The sequence below is a fragment of the Manacus candei genome, unplaced genomic scaffold, assembly GCF_025592945.1.
Source record: "Manacus candei isolate 608988 ecotype Guabito, Panama unplaced genomic scaffold, ASM2559294v1 h1tg000037l, whole genome shotgun sequence".
Lineage (NCBI taxonomy): Eukaryota > Metazoa > Chordata > Aves > Passeriformes > Pipridae > Manacus > Manacus candei.
Window position 1 is genome coordinate 10,952,423 of NW_026138085.1, and position 19,342 is coordinate 10,971,764.

The following is a 19,342-nucleotide window of genomic DNA, read 5'->3' on the forward strand; positions in this document are numbered from 1 at the left end:
CAGTGTGCTCACTTATCCCCCTGGAACTAACTCTCCACATCCCACCTGATGCCTCTTCCCTCTGCTGCAGACTGGCCTCCCAGAGCTGCAGAGCAACTCAGCCCCCTCCCTGAGATCATAGGCAGAACAACCCAGTCTTTCCAGTCTGCCCCAGCTCCCCAGGTATTTTGGCACAAGTTCACTGACATGGGCCTTTTCACTGGCAGAGGAACTCAGAACTGGAAAAACTTGAGATATTTGAGGTCAGAACCAAACATGTCAGCAAAGCTGAGCTGAAAGGAATCTTGCACAATGTCTGGGTACTCCGTGCCAGGAAGCAGTTAGTCCTAATGCCCCTCCAGTTCATTAGCACCAAATCGACTTACAAGAAAAAAAAAGAAAGACAAAATAAAAAAAAAAAGAAGCTGGCTGTCCTTATTCCTGATGAATTGGCTCCTGAACACTCCCCTCTCGATTGCTGCATCCCCCTTGCACCTAAATGCTATTGCCTCTGGCAAGGGTGTCTCCTTCACACGAGGGATTACACTGTCTAATTGCTGTGAGCTATGGAAACCCAGGGTTCTGCTGGGGCTGCAGAGCTCCTGGAACATTCATCCCAGTGCTCTCTCAAGTGCAGCTGGTGTGTTTCTCAAGAGCCAGTCTGGGCTGATCCCATTCTCTGGAAAAGGACACAGGACACACATTGTTGTTCAGCAATGGGTGTGCTGGGAAGAAATTCTAGCTGTGGCAAGATTTCAGCAGTTGCAGTCTGCAGTAAAACTTAATTCAGTTGGCTACAGCCAAGCCTTGTGTGGGTTCCTGGTGACTGTTCAGACAATCATGGTCCCCAGTGCTCACTGCACCTCAGAACTTGCCCGTTTTCACAGGACATTCAGCTCTTTCTTTGTCTCAAGCTCTGTCAGTGGGCATTACAGCCACATTCAGTGTGTAACCTTTTCTGGCTGATTAAAAAACTATCTTGAACCTCAAGTGAGACAATCCTATACAGCAGAGTGACTGTGTTCAGCTCTGTGCATGTGCAATGTGCTGAAATTGTGAGAGTTCTCTCCAGGAGATCAAGAAATTCTTCTAAGAATCATAAAATCATTAAGGTTGGAAAAGATCTCCAAGATTGCTGAGTCCAACCTTTGAGCAATCACCATCTTGTCAACCAGACCAGAGCACTGAGTGCCAAGACAAGTAGTTTCTTGAACACCTTCAGGGTTAGTGACTCCATCACTTCCCTGGGCAGACTATTCCAATGCTTAACAGCCCATCAGAAATTCTTCCCCATGTCCAACCTGAACCTCCCCTGGCACAGCTTGAGGCCATTTCCTCTTATCCTGTTGTCTGGGAGAAGAGGCCAATCCCTATCTGGCTACAGCCTCCTGTCAGAGAGTTGTAGGGAACAATAAGGTCTCTCCCAAGCTTTTCTCCAGGCTAAACACCCCCATCTCCCTCAGCCACTCCTTATCAGACCTGTTCTCCATACCCTACACAGCTTCGTTTACCTTCCCTGGAAGCCCTCCAGCACCTCAGTGTCTTTCTTGCAGTGAGGGGCCCAGAACCAAACACAGTACCACGTAGAAACCCATCCCAGCTTTTCCTCATTCAGACTCTTGTATGCTGACAGCACAACTCTAAGCATGTAAAGTTAAGTGGATAAACAATTATGAGAAGTTCAAGTTGGGTTTAAGGAAAACTATAACGTGTAGAAACCCAGGGAAACCAAGTTTTCACAGCTTTTGCAAAGTTGTATGGATAGGGAAATTTTGGTTATTGTTTGAGACCCAGCCTGACAAGAAAAAGGGAAAGGAATACTGTTTGGTTAAACTCTGCACTGTAGCCTGTGTCTGGGTTGCCTGAGCAAAAGAGGGTAACCAAAGAGTCCTTGTACTGCCCAAAGCTGTAAATTCTCTCTAGCACCAGATGGGACTTAATTCAGTCCATGGAGTGGTGAGAAGATTCCAATGCTGTTCTTTGCAGGAAAAATGAAACCCTTTCAACTGGCTGATCACAGCCTCTGGGCACTTATGATTTTGTTTTCTTTACTACTTTGCTGTGAGTGACCAGAATTTTCCTTCACCAAGTCACTTGCATTTTTCTCATGACACACATGAAAGCGAAGCTGACCAACACACAAACCCCTGGGAGCTCTCTGGGCTGGTTGCAGACACAGCAATATGAAGACTGAAGCTCAGTTATTCCTTCCTGACATTTCATATCATATCAGTGGCACACACCTATGCTTGGATTCAAGCAGTTTTTCCCTGAGCCTTCATACCAAGATCAGAGTTTTAGGAAATGAAACCAAGTATAATAATAATTCTATTCATTAAGGCTAAAGCTTGTAATGGTACTTAGCCATGAAAAGATGCAGCCAGTGGGATTTTCAAATTGCCTAAGTAGATTACACATCTAATTCCCATTGACAGCCAATGGGAATTAGGTCCCAAACTCCCTTAGGCACTTTTATAAATCCTATTAGGTGTCTGTCTGCATCTTTGTATGTTTAAACACCTTTGTAAACCTGAGCAAGGCTGTGCTCCCATGCTCCTTAGGTAGTTTTTCAGGGTTTTGGTAACAGAACAAAGTCTGACCTTCTAGCTTTTCTTGTAGATGTCAGGATTTGGAGGATGAACTACAAATCAGGTGATAGTTTTGCTAGCTTTGGAACCTCTAACATTAGAGCAGTCCTGCTGAGGTGTGTTCACTGGCTGCTCACTAGTGTTGACTCACTGCTGCTAGAGCAACTCTTTTATGATCAGCTGCCCAGCTCAGCTCTGCCAGAACAGGTCAGGAAGCTCAAGCCTTGTGGAGCTGAACCAAAGACAGCTCAAAAAATGCTTCCTCTTTATTTCATGCTGCCATAAACAGGAGATTACAATGACAGCGCAGTTCACTTGAGTTTTGCCACAACTGTTTTGTGTGCCCCTGTCTGAAGGGAACATTAGAATATGTGCATAGTGCTAATCAGACTAAGCTGATTCCCTGGAAGCACAATGGTGCAATTTTTAAAAGACCACAGCCATGGTTTTTCTAAGTCTCTGCGAACGCATCCTTTATTGAAATGGCTTTGTCACAATGTGAAACTAAGGAGTCCAAAATGAAAGCAAACATTCCCCCCCCTCTGAAAAGCTCCAGTGTGATCACAACAATACCAGTTGAACTCTACTCTGAGCTAGAGTAGTGCTGAGGACTATTTAGAAAATAATTAACTGAACTTTACACGACATTCAGATGTTTCTTGGCTCAAATACCAGTCTATTCCTCTGATGAATTCTAGGGATTCTGCAAACAATGGAAAATATTTCCTAAATGGTAGACTTGCATACTAGGTTCATGTTGTGCTGAGTCACTGTATCAGTGAAGACAAATGATGAAAAGAATGTTTAGATAGAGAAAAAACTTTGCTAGATAGACTTTGAGTGTGATGAAGACTTGTCATAAATATGAAGCAAATATGGGATATTTTTATGGAAATGTGTTACTGAGTTGAAAGGCAGTTTCTCTCAGTTCCCCAAGGAGATTCTTCAAAGCATGTGGATTTTTCACTTTGTTGGGATAAAATTGCTCATGTCATCACTAGAAATGTTAACCAATCTTTGGCTGAAACAAGAGTTAAATCCAGTACCCTGTTCATACCCACCTACAGCATATGAATAAAACTGTGCTAAATAGTTTTCTCCAGCTCTCAGCTCTGATGTTGGGATTATGCAAGACTTGATGGTTTATGATCCTTCATTGCTGTTGCTTGACTTGATAGCTGATAACTCTCATCTTGAGAGCAGGCTCAAACTTCCTTCAGGGTGACAGTGTAAACAGATATACTACATTTTTCCCTGAAAATCTGAATAAGGAGAAGCTTGTTGCTTGGCAGCCCAAAGAATGTTCCAAGACCAAATTGCCAGCTTGTAAAGAGAAAGAGAAAGATGGACAGATTATGAAAAAAACTTGGTTGAAACAATGGGAGTAAGAAAGAAAGAAAGACAAAAAAATGTGTGTAGCTCAGTTGCAAGGACATTTTTCCCTGTATTGATGGGTGGAAGGGCAGATGTCTGTGAATGTGCACATATTTTTGTGTACACAGTGTTGGTACTGGAATTTCACATATCTGAGGGAAACTGCATTCTGAATTGCCATGAAAAACTGGATATTCAATTTATTCTAGAGAATGACATCCTCTGAAAAGCACCATAACAGATCTATGAAAACAGACACAGCAGTGATTTAGATGGCTGGTAACAGAGGCAAAGGTTTCAAATCTGGCCATAGCAACTAACTGGACTTACGAAATACTTGCACATAATATCCATGTTCTTAAAAGCATCTGTTGTCAGCCACTGTTGCCTGTTTTTTGCAAACAACAGTTGCAGTGTTTCAGTTTCACAAAGATGTTTCTGTTATGAAACAAATGCAGGTGCATCCTAAAACAAATGGCTTCGATGCCATTAGTGGAGCTGGCTTTCATTTGCAAAGCAGAAAATAAAAATTACCCAAAATAGATCTTTTACTAAGAGGGATTTATTCAGATAATAACTGTGGACCTGTGGAAATCAAGAAGAAGGCAAATAAAAAGTACACAGATTGCACAAGGTATAATGTAATCTCAAAAGAAGAGAGATGGCACCTAGTAAATATTGGTACAGAAAGATAAACTCTGAGCAGCAGATGCACACTAGACACTTGCTCACTCAAAATGGAAGACTGTCTTAATGACTTGCAGCTTGCAAGCTCCTTACTTAATGGAGCCCTGACTGGGTTAAACCATTTAACACAATCCTTTAGGCAATAAATAGCTTCTATTCCCAGTATCACAAAACATCTCTAAACACAAAAGCATCCTTCATACGTGCTAAAGACAAACTGCAATTGAAAAAACTGTGATGTCAGAAAACTCAGAAGGATTTGAGAAATTCTTTTGAATGGCTCGTGCAGGATGGGTTTGTGCTCCAGACTGGCTCAGCGCTCCTGAGCCGCCAGTCGAGGAGCCAAGCGGGTTTGCAGGGAAGTACACACACGTCACTTACTGTGGGGACTCAGTGGCAAAGAGCTAAATAGTTTTTGAAAGATCTGATTACTGAACGGTCCCCTTTTATTGGCCATGTGCTTTCTCCATGGATGGATTCATTGGATGTGCAACAATAATTGAGTTTCATCCCATGGGTGAAGTCCATTTGGCGACTTAAGTGCAGTCACTTGTCAGGATGGATTTTTCCACAAATGTACATTTTTCAAGTTTGCATGTCTTTTGTCAATACCTCGGCTCTCCAAGGGACAGCATGTCAACTTCCTACACTCTTACATTTGACTGGTACTGAAAATCCGTCTGCTATGGTTCTCTGAAGTCTGTTTGATGGGGAAGGCTTTTTGACAACTCCTGCCTCTCTAGAGCTCTTACCTCTTTGTTTCTGTTGTAGCTTGTTGTTTTTTTTTCTTTTCCCAATAACAGAACCTTTTATTCAGTCCAGCAGCATTTATACTCTCTTTTTATGTTCCTGTCTTCCAAAACACCAAGGATTCCCCAAACTGATGAACTCTAATGAACAAGCACCTCAAAGCTTAAGGGCTGCTGCTATCTTCTCTCAACTTAGCCCTCAGCCTCCATCCAAAGGTAAGCATTAAGTTCATGACACAGGGGGACACAGTAAGTAAAAGTCACACCAATGGGAATAAGAGAGGAATTGAAACTATTGAAAATGAAAAAAGCAGTAGAACTAGTACAAAATTAACCAGGCCACTGTATTAAGGTCTTGTGCAACATACCTGTTTTACCGGGTGGTACTGCATGGAAGGCAAAATTTTTAGATCTGTCTGGCAATTATTCCAGAAGGAGGAGACAGGTAGTTGGAAATGAGCATCACTTTGCTCCCAAAGCTATCCTCAAGATCAGAGGAAGAGTAGATGGTAGTTCCCTCTTTCTTTGACATGATCTAAGAACTGAAGGTCCAGACACAGTAAATTCAATACTGAATGAACCTCAGAGAAGAACTTTGGAACTGGAGACGATCAGTATGTTCAATTCACTGTCTTTTACCTGATGGTGGCCAAATAATCCTAAAAAAGAAGCTGTAGTAAATGACTATAGATAAGGCTACTCAATGCTGCAAAAAAATGTCCACTTGAATCCTAGTGGAACAAATTTGGTTCTTGTAGACAGCATAAGAAATACATGCTGTTACTTTATGATATTTTATCTATCTGACATTTCTTTCAACTTGACGATAAATCTCATCAGTTTCCCCTTTGAGATTGAGTTTGTTCTTTCAACTTTCCTTTTATTTCATTAAAACCTCAGTAACTTTTGTGCTGTTGATAGTGTTTGCTTTTGTAGAACACTAATAGTCAACAGCAGCTTTTAAAGTTCTATTTTTCTAAAAAAAATAGGAAGAAAAACAACCAGATTCTATGCAAGCAATGGAAATACAAAAGAAGAAATAAGGGAAGCACGAGAGTAAAAGTTGTTAAAACACCATTTTTTTTCCCTCTAGCAGAAGTTATTCTGGTGGGAACTCTTCATGACAGGATTTGCATTTGCACTGTTTTCCTGTTGATCATATAAGTTATTATGTGAACTGATACAAAGAGAAAAAACTCATTAAATGGCACTTTTTAAAAGTATTATTTGAATGTAGAAAAATCAGCAGCACTTTCTTCCATTCTTTTCTTTGAAACATGACCTAATTAAAAACTGTGGTGGGGAAAAAAAAAGGCAGCATTTTAAGGCATTGTCTCCCACTTTGAGATAGAAAACCAGTTTCTCTGACTAAAACTGGCTGGATAATTCCAGTCTAGAGAGTTCCAGTCTGCCAGTTTGTGAAAATATCTCTATCTACTGTGTTTCAATCCAAATCCAGCTAAACATTCTTAAAAAGGAATTTGGAGACCATCTTGTGATGTGTCACCCCAGCAGTTTTAATTTCCAGCCAGAATATAATGAGACCAATTTTTGTTGCTCAAACACTGCTTTCAGATCTCCCCATTTTTTGTTTGTTAGCTTGCATCCATGAGAATATGTACAAATGACCTTTAAGAGAAAAAGCTGCAGGGATTCCATTAACCATGCTTCACCAGCTTACCAAACAGCAGTTGCCCTGGACCACAGCTTGAAGATGACTCTGCTTTGCCATTTCCTTCAGCTGTTTTGGGAGCTGTTTAGATGCATCAAGAGGGAAGCATGACCACAACTCTGTCTTCTCCATGTTCACAGCTGATGGAAAACCATAGCAGGGCTTTATCTGATAGGATATGTAAGACATTTATGGTAATAGTAAATCCATATGAGAATAGCCAGACGAAAATGAAATGAGGTCTTCAGAGAGCAATAAAAGAGACCTGTTTTCCTGTAGTTTTGTGGTCAGATTCTCCTGTGTGTAAGAACGAACAGTGTCCCACAGAAGCAGGAACACTGGTAAGAATGGTCTCTGAGGGGATTCTTAGTTATCCAATGGAACTCCTACTGCAACCTTTCTACTCCTACCACAGATTTACAGGGGCATTCATATGTATCTCTCTCCACACAGCTGTGCATTTTCACAAAACATAACTTCAAATCCTTAAGCCTGCCATCCCTGTATCTCATTTGATTGAAATTGGCCCAACAGTAATTGCAAGGGGACTGAGAGACACAAATACAGAGACAGCAAGATCTCATAAGCTTCGTATCCTTAGGAAATCAGGCAAATGAGACCTTTCTGGCTTGGGATCTGGCACAAAACTGAGTGACTTGGACTACAGTCAAACTGACAATGTAACAAATGGGAACACTTACAGGCTGCATCCATCCCCGAGAATTCTGACCTCACTAGTCTGGCATGTGCTTCTGGTTCAGCCCTGTTCTGCTACCAGTTTTCTAACCCTGGCCACTGTCACAGGCATTTTGGAACTTGAAACCCAGACTGCTAACCAAGACAAATCTGTCAAGGGCTGACTGCTACAAAAAGCAGATGACAGCCTGTCCTTTTCCCCTCCTACTGACAGTTTAAATGCCAGAGAGAGGTGAATTGTTGTCAGTGGACAAAAGATCTTACTGGAACACTGCATAACAGCAAAGATCAGCAGCAATCTAGGCTATAGGTTCTTAGAATATATTGGAGCTATAGCGAAAGACTGGTGAATCTGTAGATGAGTTTCTGTGAGAAGAATAAAGATCATGTGTGGTTTGTATGAGAGAATTCTATTCTGAGGATCAGTTCTCAAATTTCCCATGGAAAGTACCACATCCACTTTAAGGAGGTGTCTAAGAGCATGACAGAGAGAGCTGTGACATCGGGATCTAATTCAGAGGGGGTTTCCCCATATTTTACACTTCTAACAGTGGGAACATTTTACAAACTGTATCTCCAAAGCCCCCCTAAGAACAGTGTCAGATAATGCCACATCATCAGCCTGAAGGAAAGCCCGGAACATCTAATACCATCCATTCACTGGCAATCCCCAAAACCCCACATTTCTATCCTAATTTGGAGACATACACACTCTCCCAGTTACTAATGTGGGAGAAAATGAGAAACCAAAAAAACCCCAAGTAGCTCTGTAAAAAGTGGAACTAATGAAGACTGCTTCCCTGGGGATATTTGTCTCACAGTTGATTGGTTTGATAATTAAATGGTAATATTTTGGCAGTGGGAATTCACCCCTTTCTAGACATCAGGGGATCCACAACAAAAAGCAACGCTGTGAATGCCCCAGGCACAGGAAAAGCCAGAATTTACTGCTTGATGGACAATGGAGAACCCCAAGAGGAGAACCTTGACCTTAAATGCGTTTCATTAAAGGCTGAGCACATCTTGCACTTCTTTTTCAGGAGCAGTGACAATAAGGCCTCTCTTAGTCTGTTATTTATTTTCAGGAAACTTGTAAGAATTTTGCATAAATTTGTAATTCATTTGGAGAACAAACCACCTCTTCCTCATCTAAGCAAAATGGTTCAACTGTTTCAAAAGATTGTGAGGAGACAGAGTGAAATCCAGTGTGAAATCAACTTTCATTTCTTCAGGCTAGAAAATAAAGCTGGATGCAACCTGATGTTAACATTCAATCCCTCTCTGCAGGGACTTTCTGCAAAAAACTGTCCATGTAACCCTGGCAGAAGGAGTTGTCTGAGGGGCAGAGTTGTCCTCCCAGCTCCTGAGATAAATCATCACTTCTTCCTGGCACTCCCAGTCTTCTGCAGGCACAACATGGGCAGTTGTAGCCTTGGCTCTGAAGCTTAAAGTAGAATCATTTTCACTTCTTAAAAGAAGCCAAACTTTAAAGTTTGCTACCTACATTCCTTTGTAGTGAGTCAGACAGGTCCTGGACATGCAAATGCTGGTAGTAAATGGGTGTATCATCTCAGCAGGGCAGCATTAGGAGAGATAACATTGAAACATCACTACCAATCTCCTTTTCACTTCCCCCACACATTCCAGAGGGGGAATTCCCTTCCAGTATTCCCTGTTACTGCCTGCCCCCCAAGATTCTCTCCTGAAGTGAGTGTGATATTGGTTCAGATGATGGGTAGTGGAAGCTTTATAGGCAGTTCTACGTCCGTGGAAGTGACTGGAGGATTTTGCCAAAGGCAGAACAATTCTGTGGCAGAGCAGGAAAACAGTTTCTGAAACAGCCCACCTAGGGACCTTCAGTTTGGAACATGATATGTGTGTGTGTCTATGGGATGTGTTACAGGAAGACAGATTTGGATTCGGAGAAGCTGCAATTTTTCAGAAAAGCCTGGATACTAACCAGTCTACAAACAGAGAACATTATCCCAGTGTTACTTCTGCCCTACTGACTAATTCTTAAAACAAACAAACTTTACGAAATTCAGATTTCAGCTGTGCAAGTGGGTAAAAAGTGGAGCTTTATGAAATCACGAAAACAAACACTGCTTTAAATGAAAAGTTTTCCTCAGTCTGTGCCATTGCCTCCCTCCCCTGCCACAATGTGATTTTCCTTGACATTCCTCTCTCCCCCCCTGCATTTTAATTTTAAATTAATCACTGACTTGGATATGTCTCTACTGTGTGTGAATATGGTTGATATTAACAACAATATTGCTCTCCAGGTATTTGGAATGTGCAAGACTTTTTGTGCACCAAATGGCCCATATTAACGTCTGGAATAGCCAGGTGCAAACTCTATTGCAGTGTTCAAATTAGTTCAATTTCTCTAACTGCTTCTCCTGTAATTGATGGCTCAAATTATAATAAAGTACAGTTCCTCTACATGATATATGTTACAACTACTACCTGTTATGCTGAATATTGCATTGCTTTGAAACTGCATTACCCTCTCCTACACTGATCAGATCTCTTTTTTTAAAGGAATTACTTATGAACCAGAAAGTGTCTTCACATCATTCAGAAATTATACATATGCTCATGCACTTTATCAGTAGCTGACAGAATGGGGATGGTAAAATTACTGTCAGTCATGTTGCATTCAATGTCACATAAAGACCTGCTTTTTACTATACCTTAAAATTGACAATAAATGCCAGTCATCTCTCCTTGCCCCATTACTGCATCCAGACACAGCGAGCAATGCTTGAAAGATACCCACCTTCATCTGAACTGCTTTTAAATTCCAGCTTCAGTCTTCCTTTCTTCTGCATACACTGTATTCTTCTATGCCTGGACCCAAAATACTCTGTACTATTCTCTTTTTTTACTGAAGTGTGCAATTACAGTGGGTCAGAATTTTTTTTTTTCACAACAATTCCCAAAACCAAACAAATAAACCAAGTCCTGGTGCCTTATCGACCCCTAACTGTTTCAGTTCAAATGTCATCCCTGACAGGAAAATAGTGAGGAATGGGTGTGTTTGTCTTTGGGGGTATGTGCACCTTGAGGTGTGGCTGAGCCTGGACCCTGGAAACTGCCTCTGGCAGCCCATCAGGAGTTGGCAGGTCTGGTCCAACATCCAGAACTCTGCAGGTGCTCAAGGAAACCAGCACTAACAAGAACATCAATTCCACTGCACCACAGCAGAATCTGGGGAACTTGCAGTTCATCAGAAATGTATTTAGAAATTTGATTTTGATCCAATATGGACTGAAGCCAAACATTAAAATAACAACATTTCCAGCCAATCAGAAAAGTGTGTTTCTGTAAGCTCCAATTATTATACTCTATATTAGTTCTTCATTAAACAGACACTATAAACATCATCTTCTACTCCTGAAGAACAATGTCCTCAATTTTTTCACAGAAAAAAAAAAAGGCCAGATATTAAATGGCAGGAGTCCTCACCCAGCTTGCTTTGCCAGGTGTTACAATATGAAATTAGGGATGCCCCTTCTCCCAGTCCATAATGGAATGGCACACGGATATATTGGGGCAGCAAAACTGGTGCTGAGTTCAGTTACACACAAACCACAAACAGTCACCATAGGCATTGTGCTGCAGATTAAAATATCACCTCAGTGTTCTTCAGCATTCAAAAAGGCAAACTCTGTTAAGAACTCATAAAAGGAACTGAGAAAAAACTCATAAGCTATCGCTAGGCCGGTCAGCGTCTTCAATCCTGCAGGGTCAGCTCCTCCCCTTCACTTTCAGATTCGATACAGCAGAATTGGAAAAGCGAAGCACAGTTTCAGAACATACAGAAATTAAGTATATTTCAAGTCTTAGGCAGTGAAGAAAACAGTGCAGTGAGAAATCTACAGATTCCTAAATTTGCGACTGACAGGGAGAGCAGCACTAGGGAATTGTTATGTCCTAATTCTCATAATACTTGAACTAGCAATGCTATTAAGCAGACAATTTAAAATATAGAAAAGGAACTATTTTGTCATGTGACAGTTATAACACTGAATTCATTGCCATGAGGTATTGTGTAAGGACTCAAAAAGCAATCAGTTAAACTCTTAAAACAAAAGTGCTCCTAAACAGGAAGCTTTAGGATGAATACTCCAGAACCATGGTAGGGGGTTGGAACAAGATGATCTTTAAAGTCCCTTGCAACCCAAACCATTCTGTGATTTTATTCCATGATTCTATTCCATGATTCTACATTATTCTATTCCATGATTCTACAGGTTAACTACAATACCTGGGGACTCTGTTCATGTCCTGTCACGTACAAAGACATAGCCAACAGACTTCCACTTCTCTTCCACTCCCTATCGTGACTCGTCATTCAAAACTCATATCAAATAAAAGTTGCTAGAAAATAAATGTTTATAATGACATTCTCGTCAATCCTGATTCTAAAATCACGTTAATGACCTTACTGTTTTCAATTCACTGTTTATAGCCAGGGAGCTGTGACTTCTGTGATTGCCCAATACCCTGCATGAGCAATATTTGAAGACGGTCTTGCAATGCCTGTTGGCAAGTTATGTTAAAATAGGCAATATTCTCCTGAGGCAGCTTTAATGTATGTGATTGTTCCTTGGTTTTTGTCAATCAACCTGGTCTTTCTGGAGAAGTGCAGACAAGTTCCTGCATGTGCTATGCTCCAGTGGACTGTGGGGCAGCCATCAAGCTGCATCCCTTCCACCTCCTTTCCTGTGTGCCCCTGCTGCAGAAATCTGGGTCTTGGATGCAGGAGGAATTCAGGAAGTCCGCTGGAAATTCACTCCAGCCCTTACACAGTGACCAGCAAACGGGCAGCCATAGAGACAGAACGCCGCTCTTAACGAGTCCCTCGCACTAAAAGCAGGGTATAAAACCACATTCTGGCCCGACATGCGTTTTACACCAGTGCTTTGACTTTAACCACCTATTTCATAGATGCTTTTCCCTCCCGTGCCTCGCCGGGCGGTGGGTCAATGCCGGCTTTTACAGGGGTGTGAGGGCGGCTCTGAGCCGGGCTGTACCCGCCGCTCAGACGGGCAAGGCACCCCAGTGCCATCACCGTGCGACAGTGCCCGCAGAGCCCTTAGGAGCCGGGCAGGCCCCACCCCAACCAATCCCATCCCATTCCCGCCCACCCCACCCTGTCCCCTCCCATACCCTCCCACCCCATTCAATCCCACTCCGCCCCCTCCCATCCCATCCCATCCCATCCCATCCCATCCCATCCCATCCCATCCCATCCCATCCCACCACCCCCTCAGGACACGCCCCCGCCCTCCCGCTCCCGGCAGGCCCCGCGCGCGCGGCCGCGAACTACCAGTCCCGGCAGCCCCCGCGGCTCCCCACAGGCCCCGCGCCTGGCGCGGCTTCCCCGGGACTACAACTCCCAGCATCCCGCGCGGCAGCCGGACCCTTCATTTCCGGGAGCGGCGCCGCGTCCCTGGCTCGGCGGAGGCGGCGGCGGCCGGAGCGCGGCGAGCGGGGCCTCCTGGGGCCGGCGGCGGAGGAGCGGGGCCGGGCGGGTCTCCGGACGGTCGGCGCCATGCTGAACATGTGGAAAGTGCGGGAGCTGGTGGACAAGGCGTGAGTATGGCGGCGCGCGGGCGGGGGGCCCGGGGGCGGCTCGGCCGTGGCCCCTCAGCCGTGCCCGCGCTCCCCCCGCCCCCCCCCAACATGGCCGCGGCCCCTCCCCTGCTGAGGTGGCGGCCTCGCCCCCCCGCCCCGTGCCCGGCTGACCCCGGCCCCGCTGCCCCTGTCCGCCGCCGTCCCTGTCCCCCGGTGGCTGCCCGGGGTGGTCCCTGCCCGTCCTCCTGGCGTGGCTGTGTGGCCCCTCCGGGGCTGCAGGCGGGCAGGGGCTGCTTTTCAGGTGCTCTGTGGCCTTTCCATTATGGCTGGCTGCTTTCCCGCCCCACTCGGGCGTATCTGGGACCCTCCAGCTCTTGGCGAGCAGCGCTTCTGCTTTGGGTTCCTCCTCCTCTGTCAGGGCTCCGTGGGGTCTGTGCATGTTTTGGTATGTGACCCCTTGGAATCTGTCTCTGCTGGATTTGCTCCCACCGTGGCCCTTAGGCCCTTTAGGAGCAAACAGAGAAGTCACTCAGAGAAGAAGGGGAGTAAAGAACCACCTGTACGTTTTCAGAGTGCTCCCAAAGTCACCACATGCTCTCCCAAGTGTATCCCTGCTCCCTACGGACAGGTTCCCTGCTGCGATTGCCATTGACTTGCTACCGCGGGCCTTTCAGAGGTGGGGCAGAGTAGAGGAGTGAAATGCTCATTCCCACCCCTTAAATATTTAAATAGCTCAGATATTTGCAAGTTTATTTCCTTGACTAGAACTTCCTCACACTGAGAACTTGGCTGTGGTCTTGGTTGTCGTGATCACTGCGTTTGCAGCTTGAGAACATGACGTTGTTACGTGTGTCAACAGCTCCTTCATTCTTGGCAGGAGAAAAATTTGACACGGTGGAGATCTTAACAAAGATTGTTTTGCCTCTTTAAATAAGAAATCTTTAGGGGCACAGTTGGAGCACTTTTGCATCAGTCTTTTCAGTGGTGCCCAGTGACAGGACCAGGGGCAACAGAAACATACTGAAACACAGGAAGTTGTGTCTGAATATGAGGAAAAGCTTCTTACTTTCAGGGTGACATAGTATTGGAACAGGCTGCCCAGAGAGGTTGTGGAATCTCCTTTTCTGGAGATATTCAAAACTTGCCTGGATATGATCCTGTGCAACCTGCTCCAGGTGAACCTGGTTGAACAGGGGGTTGGACGGGATGATCTCCAGAGGTCCCTTCCAACCCCAGCCATTCCATTATTCTGTAATCTAGCTGAAGATGTCCCTGCTCGTGGCAGGAGGTTGACCTAGAGGATCTTTAAAGGTCTCTCCCAGTCCAAACCATTCTATAGATTGTGGAGTGCTTAGAGGAATAACTGGCTAGAGGTCTGTAGATTAGCATATACCAAATTATATTACCTGACAGTTGTACCTGGATTTAGAAGTCAAAAGTCCTTCAAAACTGAGGTTCTGTTTTAAACATCTTTCGATTTTTGTTTCTCCAAACGAACTTAAACTGGTCTGCTTGATATATGGGTTTAAAGATGGAAAACTGGAGAGAAATGGCAGCTTATTCATGATAATCATCTGGTTTGCTTATGGTACTGAATACCAGACCGAGACTTTTCTAGGCCAAGAATTGGATGACATTTAAAACCTACTGCAAATAAGACTTGTCCTGAAGAGGTTGTTTACTTTTTACAGCTTCTTGCATGCAAAGTCAGCCCTTGCTAAGTAGCTTTAACAATGTGACAAATGAAGTATTTAATAGTAAACCCCAAATAGGCCTGTCTTGAGTTCCAGGACCTAAAAGGACACCTTCAGGGAAATCAGGTTTTCCGAAGTTTTGCTTGTGTACTTTTTTGTGTGTAGGTTTAATGATCATGTAGCATTATAACAGTGTCACTGTCTTTAAAATGTTTACTTTTAAGGATATTTCATAAATTTTTAAGTCAAACAGTACATGAAAACCTGGTTTGGAAAACACATTCCATTTCCAAAACAGGTGCAAAAAGTGAACATTTTAAATAATAAAAACTATTTATTTTTTAAATAGACTTCAGTTTGTGGGAATAACATTATCCAAATAATAAGCAGACTGTTTATTAAAAAGAAAGGAAGGGGGGGCAGGAGGAAAGTGGAGCCTGCAGAGTAAATAGTATTTAGAGACATCAAGATCAATAGTCCCATTGTGTGTGGTGCAGATTTGTCGTAATGTCTTCTGTTTTAAGGCCATGACTTACAAAATTCTCTGCAGAGGAAGCTAAGTGATATAATCTGCCTCATAAATAACAGCTGATGCTGTGGCAGCAACATACTGAACTTCAACAAGAAACTGCCTTTCTTTCCTTAAAAAAGGAATATAATTATATGAGGATTTTGAAAATGTGCAAATAGCTTGGAATTTTTCTAGTTTCAACTTTGATATGTTTGTAATGGTTGTGAGCTCTGCATTCTGGCTCCATATTCAGCTGATACTTATCTTAGAATTTCAACTTACTCATCTGGGGGTTTTTTATCCTTATTTGTGCTTCAGGTGGCTGAGAGCTTGGTTAGGTCAGAGATATTTCAATGTGGAGGACTTCTATTAATTTTCACATTTTTTGGTGTGTGAAAGTTTAGTAAGCAAAGGTACATAAAAACCCAAGTAAAAATGGTAACCTATTCAAATTCATCACAGTCTTAGAACCTAAAAGTAAGTTAACAACAGCAAAATGCACAGGAAAAATTCAGATTTGTATTTAGTATAATTGGAGTATTTTGTTTTTATGTTTCTTCAGTGTGATTGAGATTTAGCAGTCGAGTTCATGAGGTCAATTTGCTTTGTAGTTCTCTTCACACGAGAATCACCTCTTATTTTTATGGTAGTAACTCCAAAGTATGTATCTGCATCCTCTTGTGCATGCAACAGTTATTTTGGATACTGAGTGGTAGTCCTATTGTATATGAAATTTAGGAGGAAGACTGTTCCAAGATATGATGAGTTACTTTTGTTGTGTGTCTTGTTTTCCCTTTTGTTAACTTCATTCTTTTTAGATGCTGGTACAACTCTCCCACCTTAAATTTAAAGTGACTTGATTAGTTTTGATTGAACAGCCACATCTTGTTTCTGATTGGGCATTGTGTATAAGTTTGCAGTTTAAATCAAATAACTAATAAAATCTGTCTGTGCTTAGTAACACTTGCTTGCCGTAAGGTTTATTTTTATAGTTGCTAAATACATGTAAAGCTTCTTCCACCCTCCAATTCCTTCCTGGGTACTGCAGTGTGTTCAAGAGTTCTTCAAATGTGTGGAATTATATTGAATTTCTGGTTAGCTTGTAGTTTAGAAGGTGCAGGTCTACATTTTCTTATTTCTTCTGGAGTAAATTCTATTTCATGTTATTATGTGAATAAATAGACTTCAGAAGGCAGCTTTTCACTTTTTTTTTTTTTGTTGTTCACTTGTAGGAGTTCTTTCTCCCCAGTAATTCAAAACTGAATTGGAAAGTAAACAAAACAATTGGAAAATAAATGCAGCCCTCTGTGCTGAGCTTGTTGGCTCTGGAACAGTAAACTGGGTATAAATGACAGAGGTTTCTGATGGCTCAGGTCCAGGGTGATGCTTGGTGCAAAGTTGGTGAGTCAGGTGTCAGCTCTGAGTCACTCCTGAGGCAATGCAATAGATTTCTCTTTCGATTGTGTTTTGTCACAGACTCAGGTTGGGGCTGCAGTGTAAATGTGTGGCCTCAGCATTACAGGACAGTTCTTGTGACCTGCTGAGCTGCAGCCGCGTTACCGTGACACAGCACAGAGGCACACGGTGCACACTGGAGCTGGCTGGTGGGAGGGTGAGCTCCAGGAACATTTGGCAGGTGGGAAGTGTTCTGGTCTCCAGCTCTCCCACTGCTCTGCTGCACGATGGGGTTTGCAGCTTTGTCTCTGGATGATCTGGTGACAGTAGTCCTGATATTCTGTGGCTCCCATGGCAGAGGGTTCAGGTTACCCCGTGCCTGCTCTGACAACAGCCCTGTAGTTGTGATGAAACTTGAGGCCAAGTGTTGATTAGAACTGCTCGTGAGCTGCATGAGACTAAGGATCTGCAGGTTGGCTGTATGGAAGCAGCTTATACAAGAAATATCATAATTTTATTGCTGTAGGTGTACATTGATAATCAAACCAACAAAGGCCCTAAACAAGTATCTCCCTACTGTGTGATAACAGAACTGGCAAAAGTTATTTTAGTCGCTGAGATAGTTTGGGAGTCGTGGCTGTGGAAATCCAGAGTATTATGCAACTTGGTAACTTCATTTTTAAATCTTTTCAGACAAGTATATATTGTGCTTTGTGTTCCCTGTGAAACTTTTAGGGGAGTTCTATGAAGAAAACCCCATGGCTTTTTCCAAAGAAATCAAGGTATATTAAGAAACTCTGTTAAAACAGTTTCTGGCTTGGCAGAAACAGGAAGGTATTAGCTTGGCCTTGTGACCAAGTTCAAAAGCCAGGCCATCATCTCTCTCTAGTTCTGTTGAATTCTCTCTTTTTGAAGCAGAATCTGCTGATATTTCACTGAGATGTTCCTGCATGTTAACCTGCATGAGGTGGCTCTGCTCAAAGCAGAGGACAGCGTTTGTGTGTGTTATGTAGTTAGCAAGGCTGGTTGGACTCCTCATAGCAATAATTCCTCTCTTAATAGAAGATGTGATAGTAACTTAACATTTTTGCTGACTAGTTTCCGTCACAGACACATAGGACATGCAGTAAGCAGGATGAAGACCTTTGGACTCATTGAGGTCAGATTGCTGCCTGTGTCAGTGTAATAAGACTTCTTGCCCACTTTCTTTAAAATACCATTGCCATTCTTTTGTGATCTTCTACATGCATGATGTGAGAGAGCTCCTTTTAAGCACCTTCCACATATCAAAGGGTCAGAAACAATCTAATTAAAGATTTGGTGAAGGTGACAGGCCTGTAAGTAGTAAGGACAGTATCATCCAGCTGTTAATTTGTGTTAGTTAAGGTAGTTGTCGCTGAGTTTTTGAACTTCTTGGGTGTGTACTTAAAAAGAAAAGGAGGGAGCCTGTGAATTTCTTGCCGGTATTAGGAGTGTGACAGCTGCCATCCTCCTGTTTATTCCATGCCCCTCCCAGTTCAGTTTTGTCCACCTAACTGAGCCCGAGCTGCTTTGCTTGTACTGCTCTTAGCCACACCTTTCTAGTGACCCAGCAGGAATGTATTTGCACTCCCTCGTCTTGTAGAGTGGGGGTTGAAGCATTGCAGAGCTGTTTTCACACACTTTGCAAGCTTGATGAATTGCCCCAGTATGTAATATTTTAATCTGTTTTTAAATGGAGAGCAAATAGTCTTGTTTAGAACTGATTGAATACTTATATGGTTAATAAATGCTGGAAGCAGTTATAACACTTCAGAATTTATTTGCCAAGTAGGCACTTGGGTCCTCTGTTATTTATTCTGATGCTACATCTATGCAAGGAGAAAGGATTTTTAGTGTTTGTGGAGAAGGAAGGTTTAAAGGAGCTGTTATCATCAGCTCTAATACAGCTAGGTAGGGGAGAAGTTCTTGTAGTGAATAAACAGCGTGTTTTCTTTAGTGCTTCTAATTGTACAATCTGTAGAGAGAAGGGTAAATTATTGGCAAAATAGAGTGAATTACTGCTTTGACTGCAATTTCTCGCTGTTGTAGCCTAAAGCATCTAAATTAGACCTTGCACTTCACTCCCACTTCACGGATGAGGAAAACTAATAAGATAATTGTGTCAAGTAAACTAAATCACATTGAGCTGATAACAGTTAAAACTCTGGATTCTCTGACTTCCAGTCTCATGTTGTTGTGTGCTACCTCATGCTATGTCTGCAAGATATTTATTAATGTGGGAGATGTATACCAGTTATTTACCCTACAATTACATGCCTTACAGTCAACTTTTGGTTGCTCATTGCCTGTAGTATCCTCGTGTTTGACCAGCACATAAACAGGATCTGATGTATACTCAGCTGGAGGTTTTAAGTCTTTTAGTCTGACTGCTT

General features: G+C 42.8%; 1 protein-coding gene across 1 annotated transcript in view; it reads left to right on the top strand.

The window, feature by feature from the left end:
* Positions 1–13,200: 13,200 nt before the first annotated feature.
* The window catches only part of CLINT1 (clathrin interactor 1), a 46,515-nt gene continuing 40,373 nt past the window's right edge, over positions 13,201–19,342 (top strand). The window contains exon 1 of the mRNA XM_051794240.1: positions 13,201–13,346. Coding sequence (XP_051650200.1) covers positions 13,306–13,346 — 41 coding nt within the window. The 5' untranslated portion in view covers positions 13,201–13,305. The remainder of the gene's footprint in view (positions 13,347–19,342) is intronic.